General features: G+C 40.7%; 1 protein-coding gene across 13 annotated transcripts in view; it reads right to left on the minus strand.

Annotated features, from left to right (window-relative positions):
* PTK2 (protein tyrosine kinase 2) overlaps positions 1-22,833 on the minus strand; it is a 383,889-nt gene that overhangs the window by 17,745 nt on the left and 343,311 nt on the right. For 12 of the 13 annotated variants that reach the window (XM_039527647.1, XM_039527645.1, XM_039527652.1 and 9 more), the window contains 4 exons: positions 21,453-21,584; positions 5,575-5,637; positions 1,981-2,020; positions 1,346-1,452 (listed from right to left, as the gene is read on the minus strand). In XM_039527647.1, coding sequence (XP_039383581.1) covers positions 1,346-1,452; positions 1,981-2,020; positions 5,575-5,637; positions 21,453-21,584 — 342 coding nt within the window. The remainder of the gene's footprint in view (positions 1-1,345; positions 1,453-1,980; positions 2,021-5,574; positions 5,638-21,452; positions 21,585-22,833) is intronic. The other variant, XM_039527651.1, reaches the window with a different exon arrangement.

The raw sequence follows: 22,833 nt of genomic DNA on the forward strand, positions 1-22,833 counted from the left end.
GACAGTGCAAGTTTAGCTGTGCTAATAATGTCTTCTTCACCTTTTCCCTCTCAGGATATTGTTGGAGCACAAATAAATCACCTCTATGGCCACTCTTGATGCCACCAGCTGAGAAAGTGGAGGCAGGGGAAAGAACGCTGTTGCTTGAGCATTCTGGGTCAGTAATATTACAACAGGAGAAATCAAATGTTCATGGTGCCATATTTTACTCCAGAGGTGAAAGGAAAGGATGCCAAGAATAAAACACTGCACTGCAGAAAGTCTGTTTCACTGTTACAATATCACCGACCCAGAGTTCCCAGGCAGCATCACCATCTTGCCCCTGAGAAACTGCTCCCACTGAGAACAGCTCCAGCCTTTTCCACCTCAGGAGGCACAAAGGCCACTTGAGTTTCAACTTCCTGATAATTTACAAGGCAAACAAATCCCCCAAAGCAGTGAACAGACATGTTTAAAGGTGACCTGTATGTTAAGAAACAGATCCCATATACGTCAGCCCCCGGAAAAGGGGCACTCAGCACATGCAGCTTTCTTGCGCTTTAGGCCAAACTGCGGCATCCACTCCATTGGGATGCTCCAGAGGGCAAAGTTTTGCAGTGTCACAGTCACCATGGAATCCCGCTTGGGGGATGAAGGGATCAAGTGATTGTTTAGTACATGGAGCAGTTCTGTACACTTTTACATGTTGCTATTTCATCTCTATCAGAGTTGAAACAGTGAACAAGAAAATATTTGCAAAACCACATAATATACTTAAATGCACCATTTACTGGGCCCTTCCCCACAACACCCTATCAGGGCTCTAGAGGAGCTATGACATTGCAGCAAGAAGCATGCTGGAACATCACAGCAGAGAGGGGGACAAGAAAAGAAGTCCCGTGTCCCACACATGCTAATGTGCAGAGGCATGCACCGAAGTGCCTAGGACACCTAACCACTATGTAAATAATCATAACATTGTTGAAATAAAAATAATTGTAGTTATGCTATTTGCTTTCCACTAATTGTGGTCTCCTGTACCCCACATATCAGTTGCTCTTCAAGTTGGAAGTAACGGCAAATGAAACTCCAACTAAAGACAATGGCAGGTGAATGGGGATGGACTGGGAGAGGGAGAGTATGTTTTCAGGAATTCTTGTTCCAAACAAGGTCTGACTGGAGGGAGATGCAAACCACAGTAGCAAACAGCCAGTGGGAATATGTCCCATGACAACATATTCACTTACAAGCTTCGGTTTTGTTTTCACTTTCAGCATTAGCTCCCACATTAGTAATTGTTGATTCTTTTTTGGTGCATAATGAGCAATTAGTTAAAACATACTTCATATGACACTGAGCAATGTACCTTCACTCCTTCATTGTAGCTGTCCACAGGGCTGTTGAGACTGGCAAGGCTACCCAAATGGCTGGGGGCTCCAGGACGAGGTGGTTTCTTTGGCGGAGCTGCATGATCTAGTTAACAACATATTTTGCACACCTTACAAAAGGACTCATTTATTATATTGACTTTATAACATTTTGGGAAGGTATTCAGCACACTGAATAAGCTTGTTCTATTTCCGTTTATGAAAACTCCATCTGCCAAACTATGCTTCTATCTTTATTTCAGCTAAAGGAAGTAAGAAACTAAAAGATCCCACAGTCTTTTTTCAAGCCTTGAAACAATGAAGATAATAGCATGAACTTTTTAATAAGGCCTCAAAAATCTCTGCCACAAATTTGAAAATTTTGGGGCCAAAAGTTCGGCATTTAAATAAAATCAGCCGGAGCACCTCCCAAAACAATAAATGTTGTGGGTGCTTAACCCTTCTGAAAATCATGCCAAATATTATTTAGATGCCTAACCTCAGGTATCCAGTATTGGCCTAGATTATTATTTACTACTGTGGCAACTAATGCAATTTCTGAGATTAGAAGAAATGTATCAAGGATCATGAACTTGAAGGTTCATGCTGATTATATAGTAAATTTATGGCTTACCTGGTTTACCCACAGGCTGATATATGTGCTGGTTACCAGCCTGTAAAAGAAAATTTAAGTTTAGTATTCTAATTATTACAGTTATGGTGTTCAGGATCCTCAACTGAAACATTTGTTGTTGTAACTTTAGCCATTAGAGTTAACCAATTTCTTTAAGATTTCCAGCCACAGACATTGCAAAAGTATTTCCCCTGCTCTCTCCCTCTTCCCCCCCATCACTGTAAGGTATCACGAGACACATATTGTTTCGAACTACAATTTCAGATCACATTACTTAGGATAAAAATGTCCATTCATCTTGTGTTGTGTTGCTCACAACCACATTGGCCTTTATCTGTATTACTAATAGTTTGTCCTTGCAAGGCTGATACTGGCATTAGTCAAATAAGATGGCACATTTACCACATATTTAGTTCTCTATCCAAAGATAATTTTTAAATAAGTTGTGGCTGCTAAGAGAAAAAATGGTAGTAGAACAATTAGACGACTGCATGCCTCGGGTCTTTTCTATTGCTATAGTTTCAATCAGATTAAACAGAATTTTAGAACTTCACAGTAAAAACAGAACAAATAAAAGATACTCTACTTATTCATTTGGAAATTCTTTATATTGGATTGAAATGAGTTGCTTTGCTAATTATATTTACACAGTTTACTGTCAAATCAGAGGGAAATCTGTTTAGTTACAACAGAACAAATGCTTTGTATGAGACTTGCAGTTGCCTTCTTGAAAAACAACATCATCTAAATACACTCATATGTTTTATGAAAGAGCTTCTGCAGATTGGGGTTTCTTTTGCAAATTAAAAATGTTGACATAGCTACAGTTCTCAGTTAAGCACAGCAATAAAACATCTCAACAGGACATTTATTTATTAAGTGAAAACCATTCTGAAACAGGCTGCATATCTATCTGGTAAAAAGACTGGAAAGAGATTTAAAGTCTCAATTGCATCAAATCTAAGGGAGCTGCAGTTTCAACACTTTAAAAAGAACTAATTCTGAGAACTGAGGGTTCACCTAAACTGGTGCAAAGACACATGAGTTCTTGCACGAACTCACCATTATCTATGGATGAATCAAGTATAAATCACTGCATAGAGTGCTAATTAATTCACTTGCCCAAACTAGCTGTTACTAGTGTAACCTCAGCAATCAAACTTGATTTGGGGGGGGGGGGTGTTAGAGAACATCTGTGCTTGCAAATCTCTCTCTCTCTGAGGTACTCACATAGCCCACATTACTGTAGTAACTGAGCACCTCAGAATCTTTAAAGTATTTATACTCCCATCACCCCAGTGAGGTATGGACCCATTACCCCCATTTTAGAGATGGGAACTGAGGAATAGAGACATTAAGGGACTTGCCTAAGGTTGCACAGGAAGTCTGTGGCAAAGCAGGGAATTGAACCTGGCATTCCAGAGTCCCAGGCTAGTGTCCCAGCCAATGGATCATCCTTCCAATAGCAAAGCTAATGGGATAAGCAGCACTAGCAACAGCAATGCAGTATTTATCCAAAAGAAGTTTTGTCAGGTCTGCCCTTATATCAGCTGCCTTATAAAAGCTCAACTTAACAAAACCAGAGGTTGCAACATTTGCAGAAATGAATTCTATGGTATTAAAATTACAGGCAGAGATGGCAATGACAGCTATATTTAAAGTTGTCTAACACTTTCCATTATAAGACCTGTTTCCAGCTGCTTAAAACTTGGCCAAATTTTAACCATGTGGTCTGAAAATTTCCATGCTGGGTCTCTGCCTCATATTTGTAGAAGTACTGAACGCTCATAACTGCAAGTGAAGCCCACTGGAGCTGCGTTCCGTGTAGTCTGAAAAATCAAGCTCTAGCCGTCTCAAGCTGAGCACCAAAAATTAGTGGACACTTTTAGCTTTAATCATTTTGTGCTTCAGCTCCCCCTGCTGTAAAATGGGGATAATCTCCCCACCTCATCTTATCTGGGAATGCAGGGCTGAGTAGTGTGAGTTTAACATATAGTGCATTTCTCATTTAGGACACAAGCAGACATCCTGGGATCAAGCAGCCATGGGAAGCAAAATTTATTAAAGGGGGTGGGGGGAACTGAACTTTGGTGTCCACACATCGTGGGTGAGTGCTCTAACCACTAGACTAAAAGTTACAAGGAACCATCTCTCCCGCTGCCTCCCGTTGGGGCTTAGGTGTGTGCTAGGTGACCTGGTGCCTAATCTGAGGCTGCTGTGCACATGGCAAGTGGCAGACCATGGGCACTTTACCAGCAGAAATGTAGGTGCCTACAGAGATAGGCAGCAGCTGGACAGGGGTTTTGAGGAGCTAAATTTTGGATTTAGGTACCTGAAGTGGCAGTTAGGTGTCTTAATCCCTTTGCGGATCTGTCTCAAAGTCCCTCTCTCCTATAATATTTAAGTGATGAATGAGTACAGTGGACTCTCAGAGTTATGAACCAAACACTTCATTTGGAACCGGAAGTATGCAATCAGGCAGCAGCAGAGACACACATACACACCAAAAAGCAAATATAGTACAGTAATTACATTACTGTGTTAAATATAAACTAAAAATAAATAAATAAAGGGAAAGTTAAAAAAAATTTGACAAGGTAAAGAAACTGTTTCTGTGCTTGTTTCATTTAAATTAAAATGGTTAAAAGCAGCATATTTCTTCTCAATAGTAAAGTTTCAAACCTGTATTAAGTCAGTGTTCAGTTGTAAACTTTTGAAAGAACACCCATAATATTTTGTTCAGTTACCAATAACCTCCATTTCTGAGGTGTTCGTAACTCTGAGGTTCTATTGTATGTAACAATTTGGATTTTACAACAGCAGCTCAAACTAACGAGAAAGGCGAATTAAAAAAATATGAATTTAGAGAAACACTGATGAAGGCAATCACTAGAGAAAGGTTACAGTCAAGCAGTCCAATTAAATCATTAACACACACACAGAGCACAATCCCTGACTTTCAGTGACTGTGGTACAGAGATGACAAAGGAAGTGAAACTATTTGAGACACTTTTTTTTTTTTTTAAAAACAACAGACATGACTTAAGTCAGTGAGTGAGAATATATCATAGCTGCAGCTGTTGTCTGGCAGTAAATGAATGAATATTGGATCTGCCCCATTTGTTTCTACTAGCTCATTTACCCCCAGAGAGATGGCTGTTGTTGCATTACTGAAGACTTATGTTACTTATGAGAAAGCTCTTCAGTTACTTAAACATCTGCATAGGTTATTTTAATCTTGCTTCCTGTTGACAGAAATCTAAGCAAAACTATCCCTATTTTTAAATAAAAGCCCTGGCTATACATCACATGTACACTGTAAAATAATCAGAGTGTATTTGCTAAAACATTCACGCATCTGTTTCAACAGCAGCACCAAGAAAAAGAACCCCAAACTGCTGTGTGAACAAATTTGCTGTTGCTGCCATTCCCGCAGAAGCTGAGCCTCTGGAAACTTTCAGACCCACGTAATTATAATGGAAACATTTAGCAAACTTTAACTTGCCTCCCATAATCAGGGCAATGTACAGTGTGTTCTACAGGGACCTAGAGAAAGAGTTGATAGATGAAAAGATTCCACACATATATACTTACCGGGCCCTGGAGGCTCCCGTCCTCTCGGTCTATGCTGCCTCTGGAGAGCCGCACATCAGGTTTCTAAAGGAATGAAAAATGTGGTTTTGTATTTTGTTTATAAGAGCATTACAAATTCAAACAGCCTAGGATTAAATTCATCCTAAAGGCAAGAAAGTACTATTGAAAAATTTATACTTTGACTAATAGAGCTGTGATTTCATTGCATTCCTCACATCCCCAGTCCTTCTAACATGCTCCTGCAAGTACAGATACCGAAACTACCAGTAGCTTCTAAAGAACTGTTTTTCAGCTCCCCATTTTCTGCTAGCACATAAAAATGCTTTATATAAATATTGATAGTACCATTTCCCCAACACAACATTGGAAAACCTGCATTTTAATTCTCCCAGAGGCAGCAAAGTCGTTTTTTATTGTATTTTCTTCCTAACAGCGAAAATTTCAACCACAGGATGAGAAATGCTGCGCATTAATTCCTGTTTCCTGCTTGAGAAAGGCTTATATGTACTTGGCTCCATCTCCAAGCCTGCAAATGGGGCCAATTACTGGAGCTCTTTAAACACTGCGGTTAAGATACAGAAAGCTAATAAAGAAGCCTGGTTTCAATACCCTTCTGCTGATAGAAGCAATAAACAAATTTACCTTTCATTTGAGTTAAAACAGTACATGGAGGGCTCTTTTTAAATGGTACAAATGAAAAGCTTTAGGGAAAAGACTTTTTTTTTTTAAACTTAATTTATCACTCCCTTCCTCACACACCCAGGTATGCACTGTATTTATACTTCTGAGACAAAAAAACATTTGGAAAGACCAACAGATAGACAGTCCTGAAACAATGGCTACTGTTGATCCCAAGACCACAAGGTCAGCTCAGTTAGGAAATTCCTCTGATGTCATGGATAGACCAACAGAGAATGAAAGAAGATCTGTCTTCTACCTCCCTCAGATAGGAATGTGTATGGAGGAGTCCATTTTCCACTGCACATAATGCCTACTAACTCCAGTGCAAATTACATGGGGATACAGTGGGTTTTTTTCTTATTTAGATAAATGCCGACCATGAAACTCTGGATTTCACTAAAGTTATGTCATGTAGGGCTGTAAATTGTTTTGGGGTCAAACTTTTTGGAGGACAAAAATTCTGTGATTTTCATTTAAAACTACCCAGTCTCTATTCTCTGCTTATGAATGGAAATATGGGAGTGCTGTGCCCCGGAATACTCATGGTTAGACATATCTTGCTAAATGTTCCTGAAAAAAATGGAAGCTGTGCTATACTGCAAAAACACACCTAATATCGGTCTTTAGAAATAGCCACCATTTGTTGGCAGCCAGTAAGAAGAGCCTGAGCTGTGGTACAGTCATACTGTCAGCATTCACTCAAGGCTTTCACAGACCATTTACTATTTCTATTAAGGTAGTGCTTAAAGGCCCCAGATGACACCAAGACCCCTTTGTGCTAGGCACTGTATGACTACATAGAAAGGCACAGTCCCTGCCTCAGCAAGACCTTACATTTTAAATAGACAAGACTGACAAAAGGTGGGAGAAAGGCAGTATTCTTCTTCTTATTTTACGGATGGAAAACTGAAGCAGAGAGAGATTGGGTGACTTGCTCAAGGTCACCCTGGGAGTCTATGGCAAAGCTTGCAACTGAACCTAGATCTCTTGTATCTCAACCCATTGCCTTAACCACAAGAGCACATGTCCTTTCTGATGAAAGATTCTTTTTTGCTAGTTATCTAGGTGTCCAATATACATATAAATGTGTATCTTACATAAACCATGTAATATTTTTCATTATATTTTAAACTGAACAACACAAAAATTATCTTGCTCTATCTTAGTAAACGAATGTAACCAAAGAGCTTTACATTACAATCGGATTTGGAGCTAGTGTTCAGAAATTGTCTTAGTTTCATTTTATTTACATTGCAAATGCTCTTGGGCAAAGCAAAAAAAATCTCAGTCACTAAAACACTGGATTGGGCAAACTTTAATGATTTTTAAGTTTCAATGAATTTATTTATTCTTCCAGGAAAGTGCCTACTAGCAGCATTCTCTCAGATAATGGTGAAATATTCTGCGTTTTTGAAGCAAAGGCAGAAGCATCATTACATACACTTGATAGAATAAAATACAACTTTCAGTGGCATTAAATAGATACGGAGAAAGGGAAAATTGATGGAATTAAGTACTTCTATTTTCTCAGCTTCAAAATACAGGCAGGGAAAAATCACTATCTTTTGATTGTGACTTGTTTTTAATATTCTGTAACTTTGCCCTTTAAATGCCAGGTTCACACAACTGTGCTGTCTGACTGACTACTATATAAAGAACAGAAATCATGTCACACAGGTACTCCAGACAGTTAAAAAGAAACCGTAGAAAACTGCCTGAGGAAAAGAAAGTCTCCACATGTCCCAACATCAGTCTAGACTTTTCACACATGCTCAATTGCTAATACTTGCTCCCCATCTTATTTCTATAGGCTGGATTCAGTGCCCACTGAAATCAAAAGAAAGACTCCCATTGACTGAATGCGCTTTGGATCAGAGCCTCTAATGAGCAATTCACTTCTATTGTAAACACATTTCAATTTTAATCGTCTTTAGAGATTCTCTTCCTTTTGGGCTTTGCCAAAATCCATATTTCTGCAGTTCCTTCTATATTTACTCCCTTCTCCACTTCTGCCTATGTTGGTGCTTCTGTGGCCACTCCCATAACAGTAGTATCTTAGGTTTCAGAGCAGCAGCAGCCATGTTAGTCTGTATCCGCAAAAAGAACAGGAGAACTTGTGGCACCTTAGAGAGTAACAAATTTATTGGAGGATAAGTTTTCGTGGGCTACAGCCCACTTCATCGGATGCATAGAATGGAACATATAGTAAGGAGATATATATACATATACAGAGAGCATGAAAAGGCGGGAGTTGTCCTACCAACTCTAAGAGGCTAATTAATTAAGAGGAAAAAACTTTTGTAGTGATAATCCAGATAGCCCATTTCAGACAGTTTGACAAGAAGGTGTGAGAATACTCAACATGGGGAAATAGATCAATGTGTGTAATGGCTCAGCCATTCCCAGTCTCTAGTCAAGCCTAAATTTATGGTGTCTAATTTGCATATTGATTCAAGTTCAGCAGTTTCTCGTTGGAGTCTGTTGGTCACCTAATCACATCAGCCACGCCATCAGGGGCTTATTCACCTGCACATCTACCAATGTGATATATGCCATCATGTGCCAGCAATGCCCCTCTGCCATGTACATTGGCCAAACTGGACAGTCTCTATGCAAAAGAATAAATGGACACAAATCTGACATCAGGAATCATAACATTAAAAAAGCAGTAGGAGAACACTTCAGCCTCTCTGGTCACTCAGTAACAGACTTAAAGGTGGCAATTTTGCAACAGAAAAGCTTCAAGAACAGACTCCAACGAGTCCATTTAATTTATATGTATCTTATTAAAAATATAACTGACATGACGCTGTGCACACAGCCAGCCTATGTAAACGCATGTACTTACAATTGTTACCGTTATTCTCCGACCCCTGGCTCTTTCTGGTTGTCTATAACATTCCTTTATTTTATCTGGTCTTACATTAGCTCACAAAATTTTTTTTTTTGATGCAGGGTCTGTCTTTTACTGTATGTTCCTACAATACCTACCACTATGGGCTATCAGGGCCTTTAATATTTATCTATATAAAACCAACAACATGGATAGCCCTTTGCAAAGGAGCATATTTCCCAGGGGCTAGCAGGTACTGGCCAGTAGCACATGTGAGTACTTCAGAAATGTAAGTACATACACAACAATATAAACACTTTCAGCCTCAGTCTAAGAATACAGTGCTCAATGACTAATAACAGGCACAGATGGCTTTCTAAATCCCTTGAGATAATTCCCATTCTGATTTATTCACGTGTATAGCTGTGGGTTATCAGTTCAGCAAAGTGAGAGTTCTAAAGGCAATCACATTGCAGCTTTGATCTTTCTAAGGGTACGTCTACACTACGGGACTATTCCGAATTTGCATAAACCGGTTTTGTAAAATGGATTTTATAAAATCGAGTGCGCGCGGCCACACTAAACACATTAAATCGGTGGTGTGCGTCCATGGTCCGAGGCTAGCGTCGATTTCTGGAGCGTTGCACTGTGGGTAGCTATCCCGTAGCTATCCCATAGTTCCCGCAGCCTCCCCCGCCCCTTGGCATTTCCGGGTTGAGATCCCAGTGCCTGATGGGGCAAAAATCATTGTCGCAGGTGGTTCTGGGTACAGCCTCACCCCTCCCTCCCTGAGCAGCAGACAACCGTTTCGCGCCTTTTTTTGCTTGGTGAACTGTGCAGACGCCATAGCACAGCAAGCATGGACCCAGATTTCACTGACCCTTTTAGCCCCTGGGTGCTAGCACTGGAACAATGATATGCTGCCAGAATTTTAATGGGAAAAAAAAATCCCACCTCAGTTAGCAACAATGCATGTGACACTCCCTGCCACCTATCACACACAAAAATCTACCAGTTTCATACTCTATCCATCATTCTGCACCGCCAAAGCAAATCCCTCATCCTTTCCATTCCCTATCCCATGCCCAGTACCTTTTGACTAACCATGTTCCCCTTCCCTAGAACCTTATGGAGACTTCCCTACTTGACAGTGGCAGCTGACAGGCACCGTGTGGCTGGTTGGATGGGGAGCTGATCCCCTCTGATGATTAGTTGGTCTGGAAAATATGTCCCCTTTGGTTCTTGAGTGGGCAGTGGATTTTTCCAGTGCTTACTGGGGCAGGACGGGGGGTGTCTCAGGGCATATGGAGTTGGGAGGTAAAGGGGAGCAAAGTTCCCAAGGAAACCAGTAGGTTGCTGAGCCCCATGAAATGAACCCATCCAGCCAAGCTGGTGTGTCTTGCAGAGTCTAGTTAACACCATGATAAGGGATAGAAACATTTTATAAAAACTGAAATCTGAAGATGTTGGGGGAAATTCGTGGGATCCTAAACCATGAATTTCTCCAACATTTACCTGGGAAAGTTTATCACTTGCCACCGGTGAGTGGATTTTCAAGCCCTGATTCTCCTCATGACCCTTAATACTGACCATAGCAATAAAACCACCTTCAAATACATTTCATGTATTTCCATAATATGAAATCTCTCTCTCTTGACCAGTGGTTCTCAAACTTTTTTACTGGTGACCCCGTTCACATAGCAAGCCTCTGTGTGCGACCCACCCCCTTTAAATTAAAAACACTTCTTTACATATTTAACACCATTATAAATACTGGAGGCAAAGTCAGATTGGGGGGGAGTCTGACAGCTCGTGATCCCCCCCCCATGTAATAACCTCACAACCCCCTGAGGGGTCCCAACCCACAGTGAGAACCCCTGATATTGACCTTTCAGACTGTGGGACTGAGCAAAGGTTTCTTTCAATGGCAGAAGTACTGAATGTACTAAGCAAAAATGGAAGTGTAAGCAAAATATTTTGTGCTTGCTATTTTTACAGATTTCTTTAGAGCAGGAAGAAATTATATCCTTCTGGTCATAAATTCACAGTAAATCTTACAGTAAATCAGAAGCCTCCAAAAGAAAGGGGATTTCTTGTCTACGTCTAATAAAGCGTGGTGTCACATATCTGAATTCTTTTGGAAATATCAACACGGAGTTTTCAGAATGGATGCATATGATTAAGAATTGGAATATAACCTACTGTACTTACATTACTGTTACTCATTAATAAAAACATATCGGTATTTTCAGGACATGCCAAGCTATAATATCTTGGTAGGATTTTCTCATGCTATTTTAGTAGCAAGTCACATCAATTACTCTTGAGTTACCGTTCTCAGAGTCAAAGTTGGACAAGTATTAAACCATATGCATGTGGGAACTTTTATATACACAAAAAACAAACAACAAGATAAGGAAACTATGCAAGTTATTTCATCCACAGCTATTGAGAGAAGGGAATATAAAGTTCTTAATGTAGTGCTGCTCTCTCTGATGCCACAAGTGCTGAGAAACCGCCAAACAGAGTGCATATATGCATAATAAACAATTAGGCACTGTCAACACAAAACCAGAGAAGGATCCAAAGTGGGAATAAAATACAAATGGGTGAACAGATCATTTAAATTCTGTAAGAAAACATTTTATAGAAGACCAACATTGCACATGTAGCCAACCAGAGGTTCTGAATCTAGAAAATGTGTTGGCAATTATTTGGAATTTAACTGGCAAAACTATGATGTTTAACTTGAAACACACACATGTATGCACATACAGTATATTTCCTCATCCAGGGTTTTTGTATAGGGCACCCGTCACCATGATATTTACGCCTTACTAAGGTAAATGATATCTACATGGTGGAGGTTTCTTTTGGACTTCATGGAGGCTTCTGTTTGTCTCCTTTCTTTAGTTGCAGAAGGCTCTCCTTTTGGGTTAAATTTTACAGTCACACACATATATAGTCTATAATCTAGAAATGTCAAAATTCAAATTTCAAAAATCGGGAATATATTTGATAGTCGGATCCAAAAAAATCAGAATCACCAATAAAAGTCTTAAAAGAATGATTTAAAAATTATTATAACAAATGAATTAACAGATTTACTTGAAAATTCATTCTGTATTCAGAGTAAATGATGTAAGTTTGGGTTATACAAACACACAAACTATGACTCTAATCCTGCAATCCCATCCATATGGACAGACCTCTGCCAACATGGATTCCCTATGAATCAACAGGGCTCCATAAAGGCACAAGTACCAACCTACATAGATCAGAGAGAACAGTGGCCTGCGTTCTTTTTGTTGGTGCTATAGAGCTGAAATCGAGTGTAGCAGAGAGGGTGGTTTGGTGTGCTAAAGTATTGTGACAGTAGTGAGGTAATGCTTGGAAGTTGGTATTGTGCTGATGTGAATGCTGCTTTAACTTTGGATTTCCTTGTTTTGTGCTTGTGTTGCTGAGAGAAAAATACACATGAACAAGCGTAACTAAGACTTTGTGTGTAAATAAATGCATGCAAACCAACACATGTGAGGTAGGCTGCAGTTCAGAATGAGATCTTCATTTATTTCTTGGACTATTTTAGGCATTGTCTTAATTTGGTTACTGAATTAAGCTATAGCTATATAAACCAGCAGTAATCTGATTTAAGTGGGTCCACAAAGGGGTTTTAAATTAATCAAAAAACAAATTGCATTTACACTGGTGCACCTTTGATATTTAGACATCATCATCATGTTCCTATTATGCCTCTGGTGTTTAGGACAGTGACGAAGCTTCTCCACTCCTGTGTGTTTCTGGCAAGTCTTTCAATGGTTCCCCAGCTGTGCCCCAGGTTTTTCAGCTTGGCTTACACAGCTCTTCGCCATGTTGTTTTTGGGCAGCCTCGTTTTCACTTGCCTTCAGGTGTCCATCTTATTGCTACTCTGGTGATGGAATCAGTTTCCAGCCGAAGCACATGACTGATCCATCTCCAATACCTCCTGGCTCAGATGATGGTGCTCAGATCCTCTTCGCTGCACTGTCTCAATAGATCTTGGTTTGAGATTGTTCTGAGCCAGAAGATATGCAGGATTTCCGAGGCGGGTTGTATGGAATGAAGACAGTTTGGACATGTCACACTTTCTCATTCGCCAGCATTCTGAACTATAAAGTAGTGTTGAAAGTACGCAGCTCTGATAAATCTTAAGTTTGGTTTTGGTGCTATACTTTGATGATTTCCAGACTGTATTTAAGCTTCTGAAGGTATTCCTGGCTTTACTGATTTTATTCCGGATGTCCTGGCTTGTTCCACTGTCCTGGCTGATGGTGCTGCCCAAGTATGTTTAGACAAGACTTTGATAAATAAAGACTCTTCACTTTTATAACCACTTTAATTTGATGATCTCACGGGACTTTACAAACAAGAAAGCCTCACAACCCCTGTGTGAGTTAGGTCAATATCCTTTTATTAGAGATGGGGAAATTAAAGTTAAGTGAGGTGGTAAAAATAGGGTGACCAGATAGCAAGTGTGAAAAATTGGGACGAGGGGTGTTAGTGGTGGTAATAAGTTGCCTATATAAGACAACACCCCTAATACTGAGACATCTGGTCACCCTAGGTAAAAATCTCACAATCAGTGAGAGACTAGAATCCAGAACTCCTATCTGGCAGACTCATGCTCTGTCCAATAGAACATATGAATGATGAAATAAGCAAATGATAGACTTCTGTTTGTTATGCATAACATACTTAATACTGTTATCCCATCCCTAGATTGTAGTTGCCAGGGTTAGAGACTCTTTTTTTACTTGTCTGTACTACACTTAATACAATAGCAAGCTGTTCCTTGATTGGTGCTCCACGCACTTCTGTAATACAAAGAACTGTAGAGTAAATTTTGTCCGTTGTCCTTCAGTTCCTCAGCACTGTGAGACACTGATGTCCAAACATTTACATTTTAGTCACTTTTGTCAAAACAATCTGAAAGAAAATATCTTACTGCTAATTTAATTCCTCATAGTGCAATAAGGATGCCAGCCAAGACAGTGTGTAATATGATCTACCTACCAGCAGGCGGAGATAGGGAAAAAAACCCTGATGTCAGCTCTGTAGTAAAAGAGGAGTCCTAGCCAAATACATGACCTCCTAATTCACTTCCTGTCTCCCAGCAGGTAGAGTTTTCTGTGTCTCTGAGCTTGCAGTTTTTAACAGTTCTATCTAACCTTGCTTCTATACTGACTGAAATAGTTTTAGCTGATGGCTTCACTTGAGAGATTTGTTTATTATTTTCTTTTTTATAAGCAGGATTTCAGAATACTGAATTCAGTTAATACCAACCAGTTACTACTGACAGATGCGAACAGAATTTCTGTCTGTCAGTATTAACCAGCTTTGCATAGTAAATCAGTTTTATGAAAGCTACTTTCACAGATGATTTCTTCTCTGCCCATGCAGTAACTTACATTTTGGTGCCATTCCAATTTCTTTCCTTGTTTGCACTGTCCCTGTTAACAATAATCATAGCATAATATATTCAGTGTTAACTATCTTTGTGCTGTTGTATTTGGAGCTACAGTTTCCTGTTGCAGAAAGAACAGAAAATTCTGAGTCCATGAGCAAATCAGTCTTCTTCCTGGTAAGCAGTGGTTGCACTAGTGCCATCGCCAGCATGGTCTCTCTTCTTAATGCTCAATGTATTATAATAGGCAATTGGTAAATTTCTGTTTTCCTGAGAAACTTGATTCTCTGTGGTAGAAGCAATGCATGTTTTAAAAGCCTGGGGTATGCTGACTGCCTGTGTAAACAGACCTGATTCTGACCTCACACCCATGCAAATTGGGAATAACTTCATTAAAGTCAACTGAGTTACATTCATTCAAAACCAGTCTAAGTAAAGACTGAAATCCGACTCTGACACATCTATTCTCTACACACAGAATAATCCTCTGAAAGTTCCCTAATTTTAGGTGCATCATGCAGAAGGAGAATCATGTTTCTGTAGAGATTTTCTGCCAAAACTCATAGTCCTAATGTTTTCTCAATGGAAAAGTATTCTTATCAGAGCATATGTAGGACTCAGCAATAGATTTGAGACAATAATGAACTCTGCTCTTCTCTATGAGAAGAAAGAGGAGTCACAGATGGGAAATGCTGGTGAAGAGACAAGTGATTTCTCACCAGACCACAAAGAATGTTCAGAACAAACCTCACACTGAATCTGATCTTGCACCTTTACACATGCAAGACTCTTGTGACATCTTCAGGAGATATGCACTGGTAAAGTCTGCAGATTGGGCCTATTGTGAGGACAGCTGAAGACATCATATAAGACACACTGAAAGCAATTTTCTTGGCCAGTGAGACAGAATTCAAATGAAAGGTGAGAGCATCTAAAAACAAATTTCTCCTGATGGATGTTAGGCAGTCTGGATTTAACAGGGAAGTTCATAAAAAAAAAAAAAGTAGATACAAAGGAAGCTTTTAACCGTCTTCATATCTATGACTATGGTCCATTAGAAACGTGCTAGTAACCTGTTTTCCACCATAATTTCCCCAGGAATAAACCTGGAGAATGAAATCTCATTTTCAAGAACTGCCTGGTTGTTAATTAAACAGTTTCCTTCGACAACATACTGTGGATTCAAATATATTATGCTAATAAAATGTTAGCTTGTAATACCTAGCAATATATAAATCTCCATTAAATCTGTAACCGGCATCAAAACAAAACAAAACCAAACCCTTGAAGTCTCTCATCAGAATACTTACAAAGAAAAAATAGGCAGGAGATGACCCAAAGGTAAGGGGAGCATCCTTTCCCCCATCATTTGCTCAAGAAAAACAAAAATAATCATCCAAGATGAGATTTTGGTATTTTGCATGTGACTCTCCATTTCCGCCTTTTGTATCCCTCAAAGAGTTCACATCAGGCCAATCCACCCTTCTGAGGAATGTACAATATAGCTGCTCCCAGAGCTTGTCAACACTACTTCTAATTTTGCTGGAGTGTGTCACCTGAGTGAGAGTGGTGGAAAATGAAGGCTGATAAAGCCAGAATGAAATTTAACAAATTCCTCCAAGCTGATGCTGAAGCTATATTACCGGCTAAGAGAACCTTCCTATCAGTCTTCATTGACGCTGCCAAATCCCACCCCATGGAACTATCCGGAGTGGTACACTCTATCTATTCTGAGTACCTACATCCTGTATTTGAACTGAGTACCTAGAGCTGCAAAGAACTATCATTCTGCTTCACTGAAAAGATCATGCACATTTGGGAAGGCTTCCCAAAAATTTCAATCTGCCCTGTCTGCAGCCCATAGTTTGCTTGCATTCCTTAAGTTCAGTACATTCACTCATCAAGAAGTTCTGGATACCCTAAAGGAGTCTTGACCCAAGACTTCTGAATCCTATCCAAACCCTTCCTGGCTTGAAAGAGAGAGTCATGAGCAACTGGTGCCACTCATGACCAAAATAGCCAACACCTCATTCAGGGAAGGACCCTTCTCTTCCTTCTTCAAACACGCAAAAGTCCAACACCACTAAAGAAACCCACCCTGGATACATAAATTCTAACCAAATACCTCAAAGTGTCAAAGCTTCTTTTCCTGAGCAAGCTGATAAGAGAAGTTAGTCAAAAACCATCTTCAACTTTATCTAACTGAAACTAATATCCTGGGTCTGGCACAATCTGAATTCAGGCCAGGACATGGAATTGTATTGATTTACTGGTACCGATGGATGACCTGCTGCCAATAGACAGAAGGCAGACATCCATTCTTATTCTCCTGGACTTCTCTGCAATAGCTGATCCAGTTTACAATATCTGATCCAGCTGTCTTGCCTGAAAGAGGTTGCAAGGGTCGAAGGTAATACACTAAAATGATTTAAGTCCTTCTTGGAGAGATGCACCCAAAGAGTAGTGATGAGACACTGCATGTCTACTATGTTGCCTCACGTGGAGTCCCACAAGTTTCACTTGTCTCTCCAACCCTATTCAACACCTGCATTCAGCCACTAGTTGAACTGGTCAGATGACATGGATTCAAGTGCCTGTAATATGAACATGACACGCTCTACCTATTCTTTACCACATACAACCATAGTGCTATCACCAGTAATTGGATGAGATCAGCTCATGGATAAAGAATAGCTGGTTGAAACTGAATCCAAGCAAGACAGAGGTGATGCAGGTAGGCAGAGGAAAGCATTCTGAGGCGTTTGCAGCCACTCTGAAATCTTCTTTGGTAGTGGGTCTATACCTGCAATTGGTCAATCAGTCTGTAGCTAAACTCTCACATTCTTCCCTGATGCTAAACTCTCACATAGGAACATTGATAAGCAATGCTTTCTACCATATCCAGTTGGCTAGGAAACTCCATACCACCTTGGCAAATGATGACCTGTCCTCAGTTATTCAAGCTGTTGTCAGTTCTGAGCTGCACTACAGCAAGGTGATACACATGAGATGGTTGAGTTCGGGATTCTGATAAAAGGAGAGCAGCAAAATACAGACCCTGGACTTCAGAAAAAGCAGACTTAGACTCCCTTAGGGAACAGATGGGCAGGATCCCCTGGGAGGCTAATATGAAGGGAAAGGAGTCCAGGAGAGCTGGCTGTATTTTAAAGAAGCCTTATTAAGGGCACAGGAACAAACCATCACAATGTGCAGAAAGAATACCAAATATGGCAGGTGACCAGCTTGGCTTAATAGTGAAATCTTTGGTGAGTTTAAACTCAAAAAGGAAGCTTACAATAAGTGGAAATTTATTGCTAGAGCATGCAGGGTGTAATCAAGAAGGCTAAGTCACAATTGGAGTTGCAGCTAGCAAGGAATGTGAAGGGTAACAAGAAGGGTTTCTACAGGTATGTTAGCAACAAGAAGAAGGTCAGGGAAAGTATGGGCACCTTACTGAATGGGGGAGGCAACATAGTGACAGATGATGTGGAAAAAGCTTAAGTTCTCAATGCTTTTTTTGCCTCGGTCTTCACAGACAAAGGCAGCTCCCAGATTGCTGCACTGGGCAACACAGCATGGGGAATAGGTGAGCAGCCCTCAGTGGTGAAAGAACAGGTTAAGGACTACTTAGAAAAGCTGGATGTGCACAAGTCCATGGGTCCAGATCTAATGCAGCCAAGGGTGCTGAGGGAGTTGGCTGATGTGATTGCAGAGCCATTGGCCATTATCTTTGAAAATTTGTGGCGATCAGGGGAGGTCCCGGACGATTGGAAAAAGGCAAATATAGTGCCCATCTTTTAAAGAGGGAAAAAAGAGAACCTGAAGAACTACAGACTGGTCAGCCTTACTTAAGTTCCCGGCAAAATCATGGAGCAGGTCCTCAAGGAATCCATTTTGAAGCACTTGGAGGAGAGGAAGGTGATCAGGAACAGTCAACATGGATTCACCAAGGGCAAGTCATGCCTGACCAACCTGCCTCCCTTCTAAGATGAGATAACTGGCTCTGTGGATATGGGGAAAGCGGTGGATGTGAGAGATCTTGACTTTAGCAAAACTTTTGATACCGTCTCCCACAGTATTCTTGCCAGCAAGTTAAAAATGTATGGATTGGATGAATGGACTATAAGGTGGATAGAAAGCTGGCTAGATTGTCGGTCTCAACGGGTAGTGATCAACAGCTCAATGTCTACTTGGCAGCCGGTATCAAGTGGAGTGCCTCAGGGGTCGCTCTTGGGGCCGGTTTTGTTCAACATCCTTATTAATGATCTGATGGGATTAATTGCACCCTTAGCAAGTTTGCAGATGACACTAAGCTTGGGGGAGAGGTAGATACGATGGAGGATAGGGATAGAGTCCAGAATAATCTAGACAAATTGGAGGATTGGGCCAAAAGAAATCTGATGAGGCTCAACAAGTACAAGTGCAGAGTCCTGCATTTAGGAAGGAAGAATCCCATGTACCACTACAGGCTGGGGACCGACTGGCTAAGCAGCAGTTCTACAGAAAAGGACCTAGGGATTACAGTGGACGAGAAGCTGGATATGAGTCAGCAGTGTGCCTTTGTTGCTAAGAAGGCCAATGGCATACTGGGCTGTATTAGTAGGAGCATTACCAACAGATCGAGGGAAGTGATTATTCTCCTCTATTCAGCACTGGTGAGGCCACACCTGGAGTACTGCGTCCAGTTTTGGTCCCCCCACTACAGAAGGGATGTGGACAAATTGGAGAGAGTCCAGCGGAGGGCAATGAAATGATTAGGGGGCTGGGGCACATGACTTACGAGGTGAGGCTGAGGGAACTGGGGTTATTTAGTCTGCAGAAGAGAAGAGTGAGGGGGGATTTGATAGCAGCCTTCAATTACTTGAAGGGGGATCCGAAAGAGGATGGAGTTGGGCTGTTCTCAGTGGTGGCAGATGACAGAACAAGAAGCAATGGTCTCAAGTTGCAGTGGGGGAGGTCTAGGTTGGATATTAGGAAACACAATTTCACTAGGAGGGTGGTGAAGCACTGGAATGGGTTACCTAGGGAGGTGGTGGAATTTCCATCCTTAGAGTTTTTTAAGGCCCGGCTTGACAAAGCCCTGGCTGGGATGATTTAGCTGGGGTTGGTCCTGCTTTGAGCAGGGGATTGGACTAGATGACCTCCTGAGGTTCTTCCAACCCTAATATTCTATGATTCTAAGTCTTCAGGAATCAGGAAACTAACTGGTACAGAATGCTGTAGCATGTCTCCTCAGCAACACTGAACACGTCAAACCTGTATTCCACTCCCCTACACTTGCGTCTCATAGAATACTGAGCCAAGTTCAAGGTCTCAGTTGTTTTCTTCAAAGCATTCAGTGGCCTGGGCCCAGAGAACCTACAAGATCACCTAAAGCTCCATGAAGACAATTGTGGTTGATAAATTTGTCCCTTTGGCACAATGGAACTTTCTGCAATGAGGGTAAAGCTCATCCGTGCAAGGGTCAGTTTTCTTGGAGGCCAGTTCAGGACAGTAGAACAGACTCTCACAGGAACTAAGGACCATCATAAGCCTCACTGCCTTCCACTCTAAGTGCAACCTCCACTTCTTTGCCTGTGCCTTCTGTGACATACATTCAGCAACATGTGTTACATTATAAAAAAATTCTAAAACAAAACATTCCACTGTGCACACTTCTCCCCCTGGGGAAAGGATGAAAAATTATGAGAAGAAAAAAACACACGCCAGATATTAGTCATGATGCTTAATGCACTAATGAAAGGTGCTTAGTTATTATAGTGGTAAGCATGGCATAAGAACCTATATAGAACAGAACAGAGCACTGTTCCTCATCCTGTGTGTGGTCTGACTGTGCTGTCTCTGTAACATTCCCAGTAGAATCATAGAATATCAGGGTTGGAAGGGACCTCGGGAGGTCATCTAGTCCAACCCCCTGCTCAAAGCAGGACCAACCCCAGCTAAATCATCCCAGCCAGGGCTTTGGCAAGCCTGACCTTAAAAACCTCTAAGGATGGAGATTCCACCACCTCCTTAGGTAACCCATTCCAGTGCTTCATCACACTCCTAGTGAAAACGTTTTTCCTAATATCCAACCTAAACCTCCCCCAGCTGTTGGTCTGAAGAGTGAGCATCTGAACACAAAACCTGAACTCTGAGTCTGTGTTTTGCTGCTAATATAGATGTTTGGGAAACTAGAATTTTGATTCTCCCTGAAGACATGGGTTTCACCCCAGAAAAGCAAGACTGTATCCTTGACAAGAAAAGAAAAGGGATGATTCATCTGAGGAGATTAGGAAATCAAACAAACTGCTCTCCACAACTCCCTGCTTGTTTGTTTTTTTTTAAATTACGCCCTCCCATCAATTTCTCTCACTGCTCCTAGAGCAGAAAATTGGACAACTCTTTCAAGAGCCAGGGTTGCCAGATAAATGTGAGATTACCCGTTCTCCTAGGGATTGAACTCTCTCTGCTCTACCTGCTCAGGAGCAAATCTGGATGCCCACACAGTAGCATTTTGCACCACCCCTCATAATCTCTAGAGGCCTGAATGTGGAAAACAAATGTATGATGAAGATCCAGATATGGACCACAAGAAAAACAGCTGCTCAAGAAGTTTAAAAAACTAGATTGTTTGCCAAGCAAAACTTTTCATTTCAGTTATCAGTTTAAAAAGTCAGTATTTCAGATGTCAATAACTGATGATAATGAATCACATCATGTTTGTGTGGAACAGACAGAAGTTTGTATTTAAAATAGACAGTTGACAGGCATATATTGTGCTATTAATTGAGGACCAAGCTTGCTCAAATAAATGCCAGTTAAGTTTCAGTAGTAACTTATCTGTTCAATTAATATTCCTGTTACACAGAAACTATTAATTTTAATAAGCTGTAATTGTTGACTGCTACTGAGATTAGTGGTACTCTGCAATGTATTACCAGGAATCTCTCCTCTTTTTCAAGCCAGCGCTGATCTTCCTCCATTTCTTGTTGCTGTCGTATCAATCTCTCCTCCATTAGATGTGTTGGTAGGACCTGTCCCATTCCTCGCATGTCCAAAGTGCCAGAATCCTAAGAGGAAAAGCTCAAGGGTTGCCATTTGCCTACCATGGCAGAATGTCATGGGACTCAATAGTTTTTATACACAGTTGTGAAAACTTTTGTATTATAAGAGAAGGGATTTAGAAAACCCCAAACTTATAGTCTATGTTCTCAGCTCTACAAAAATATTCAAGTGGCACATCAAAAAGGACACATTCCAGTTGTAAACATTTAGTTTGCCCTGCTTATTATTGGAACGGAATTAACTTTAGAAATCTATTTTACTTTTAAAGAATTTTGACGTGTTTTTCCCCCCCTCTCTTTTCACAAAGCTTGGAGATGAAAACAGATTTGTCAGTATTACTGTCTAGGTCTGGGGAACTAGCACAATGTTTGGGTTGCTAGCACTGCAGGATAATATTTCTATCCAAACAAACAAACACTCTTCCTCACCTATTTGTAGTGACACTTTTGAAAAATATCGTGGGAATATTTCTAATAGTTTTGTAAACTTCTTGTTCTACAGAATCTAAATGTTGGGCCTAACGTACCTGACACTGTCCCCTTAAAGTGGTGCTGAAAACACTAATCACAAGAAATGTGGGGCGGGGTTTTCATAGGGGCCAAAGGAAGTTAGGTGCCCAACTCCTATTGAAATTCAATGGGATTTGGTCACCTAACCCCCATACATTCCTGTGAAAAACTCAGCTGTAATGTATTAGTGATGAATATCCACAAAACACATCATGTTCTTATACTGCTTTCTCCTTCACCCCTACCTGAGCACATATAGGGACAGATTCTATTGTTCTTATTGATTAGTTGGGGGATTTAGGGTACTACTCTACCTGTGTAAGAATGGAAGAAACATTTTAATCATTAACTAGCCCAGGGGTAGGCAACCTACGGCACGTGTGCCGAAGGCGGCATGCGAGCTGATTTTCAGTGGAACTCACACTGCCCGGGTCCTGGCCACCGGTCTGGGGGGGGCTCTGCATTTTAATTTAATTTTAAATGAAGCTTCTTAAACATTTTAAAAACCTTATTTACTTTACAGACAACAATAGTTTAGTTACATATTACAGAATTATAGAAAGAGACCTTCTAAAAACATTAAAATGTATTACTGGCACGCGAAACCTTAAATTAGAGTGAATAAATGAAGAGTTGGCACACCACTTCTGAAAGGTTGCCGACCCCTGAACTAGCCATTCCAACCTCATGGAGGAATCCTACACCACCAACTGTATACAATGAAGGTACCAACCAGTACAGTATA

This window comes from Mauremys reevesii, linkage group 2 (genome assembly GCF_016161935.1).
Source record: "Mauremys reevesii isolate NIE-2019 linkage group 2, ASM1616193v1, whole genome shotgun sequence".
Taxonomy (NCBI): domain Eukaryota; kingdom Metazoa; phylum Chordata; order Testudines; family Geoemydidae; genus Mauremys; species Mauremys reevesii.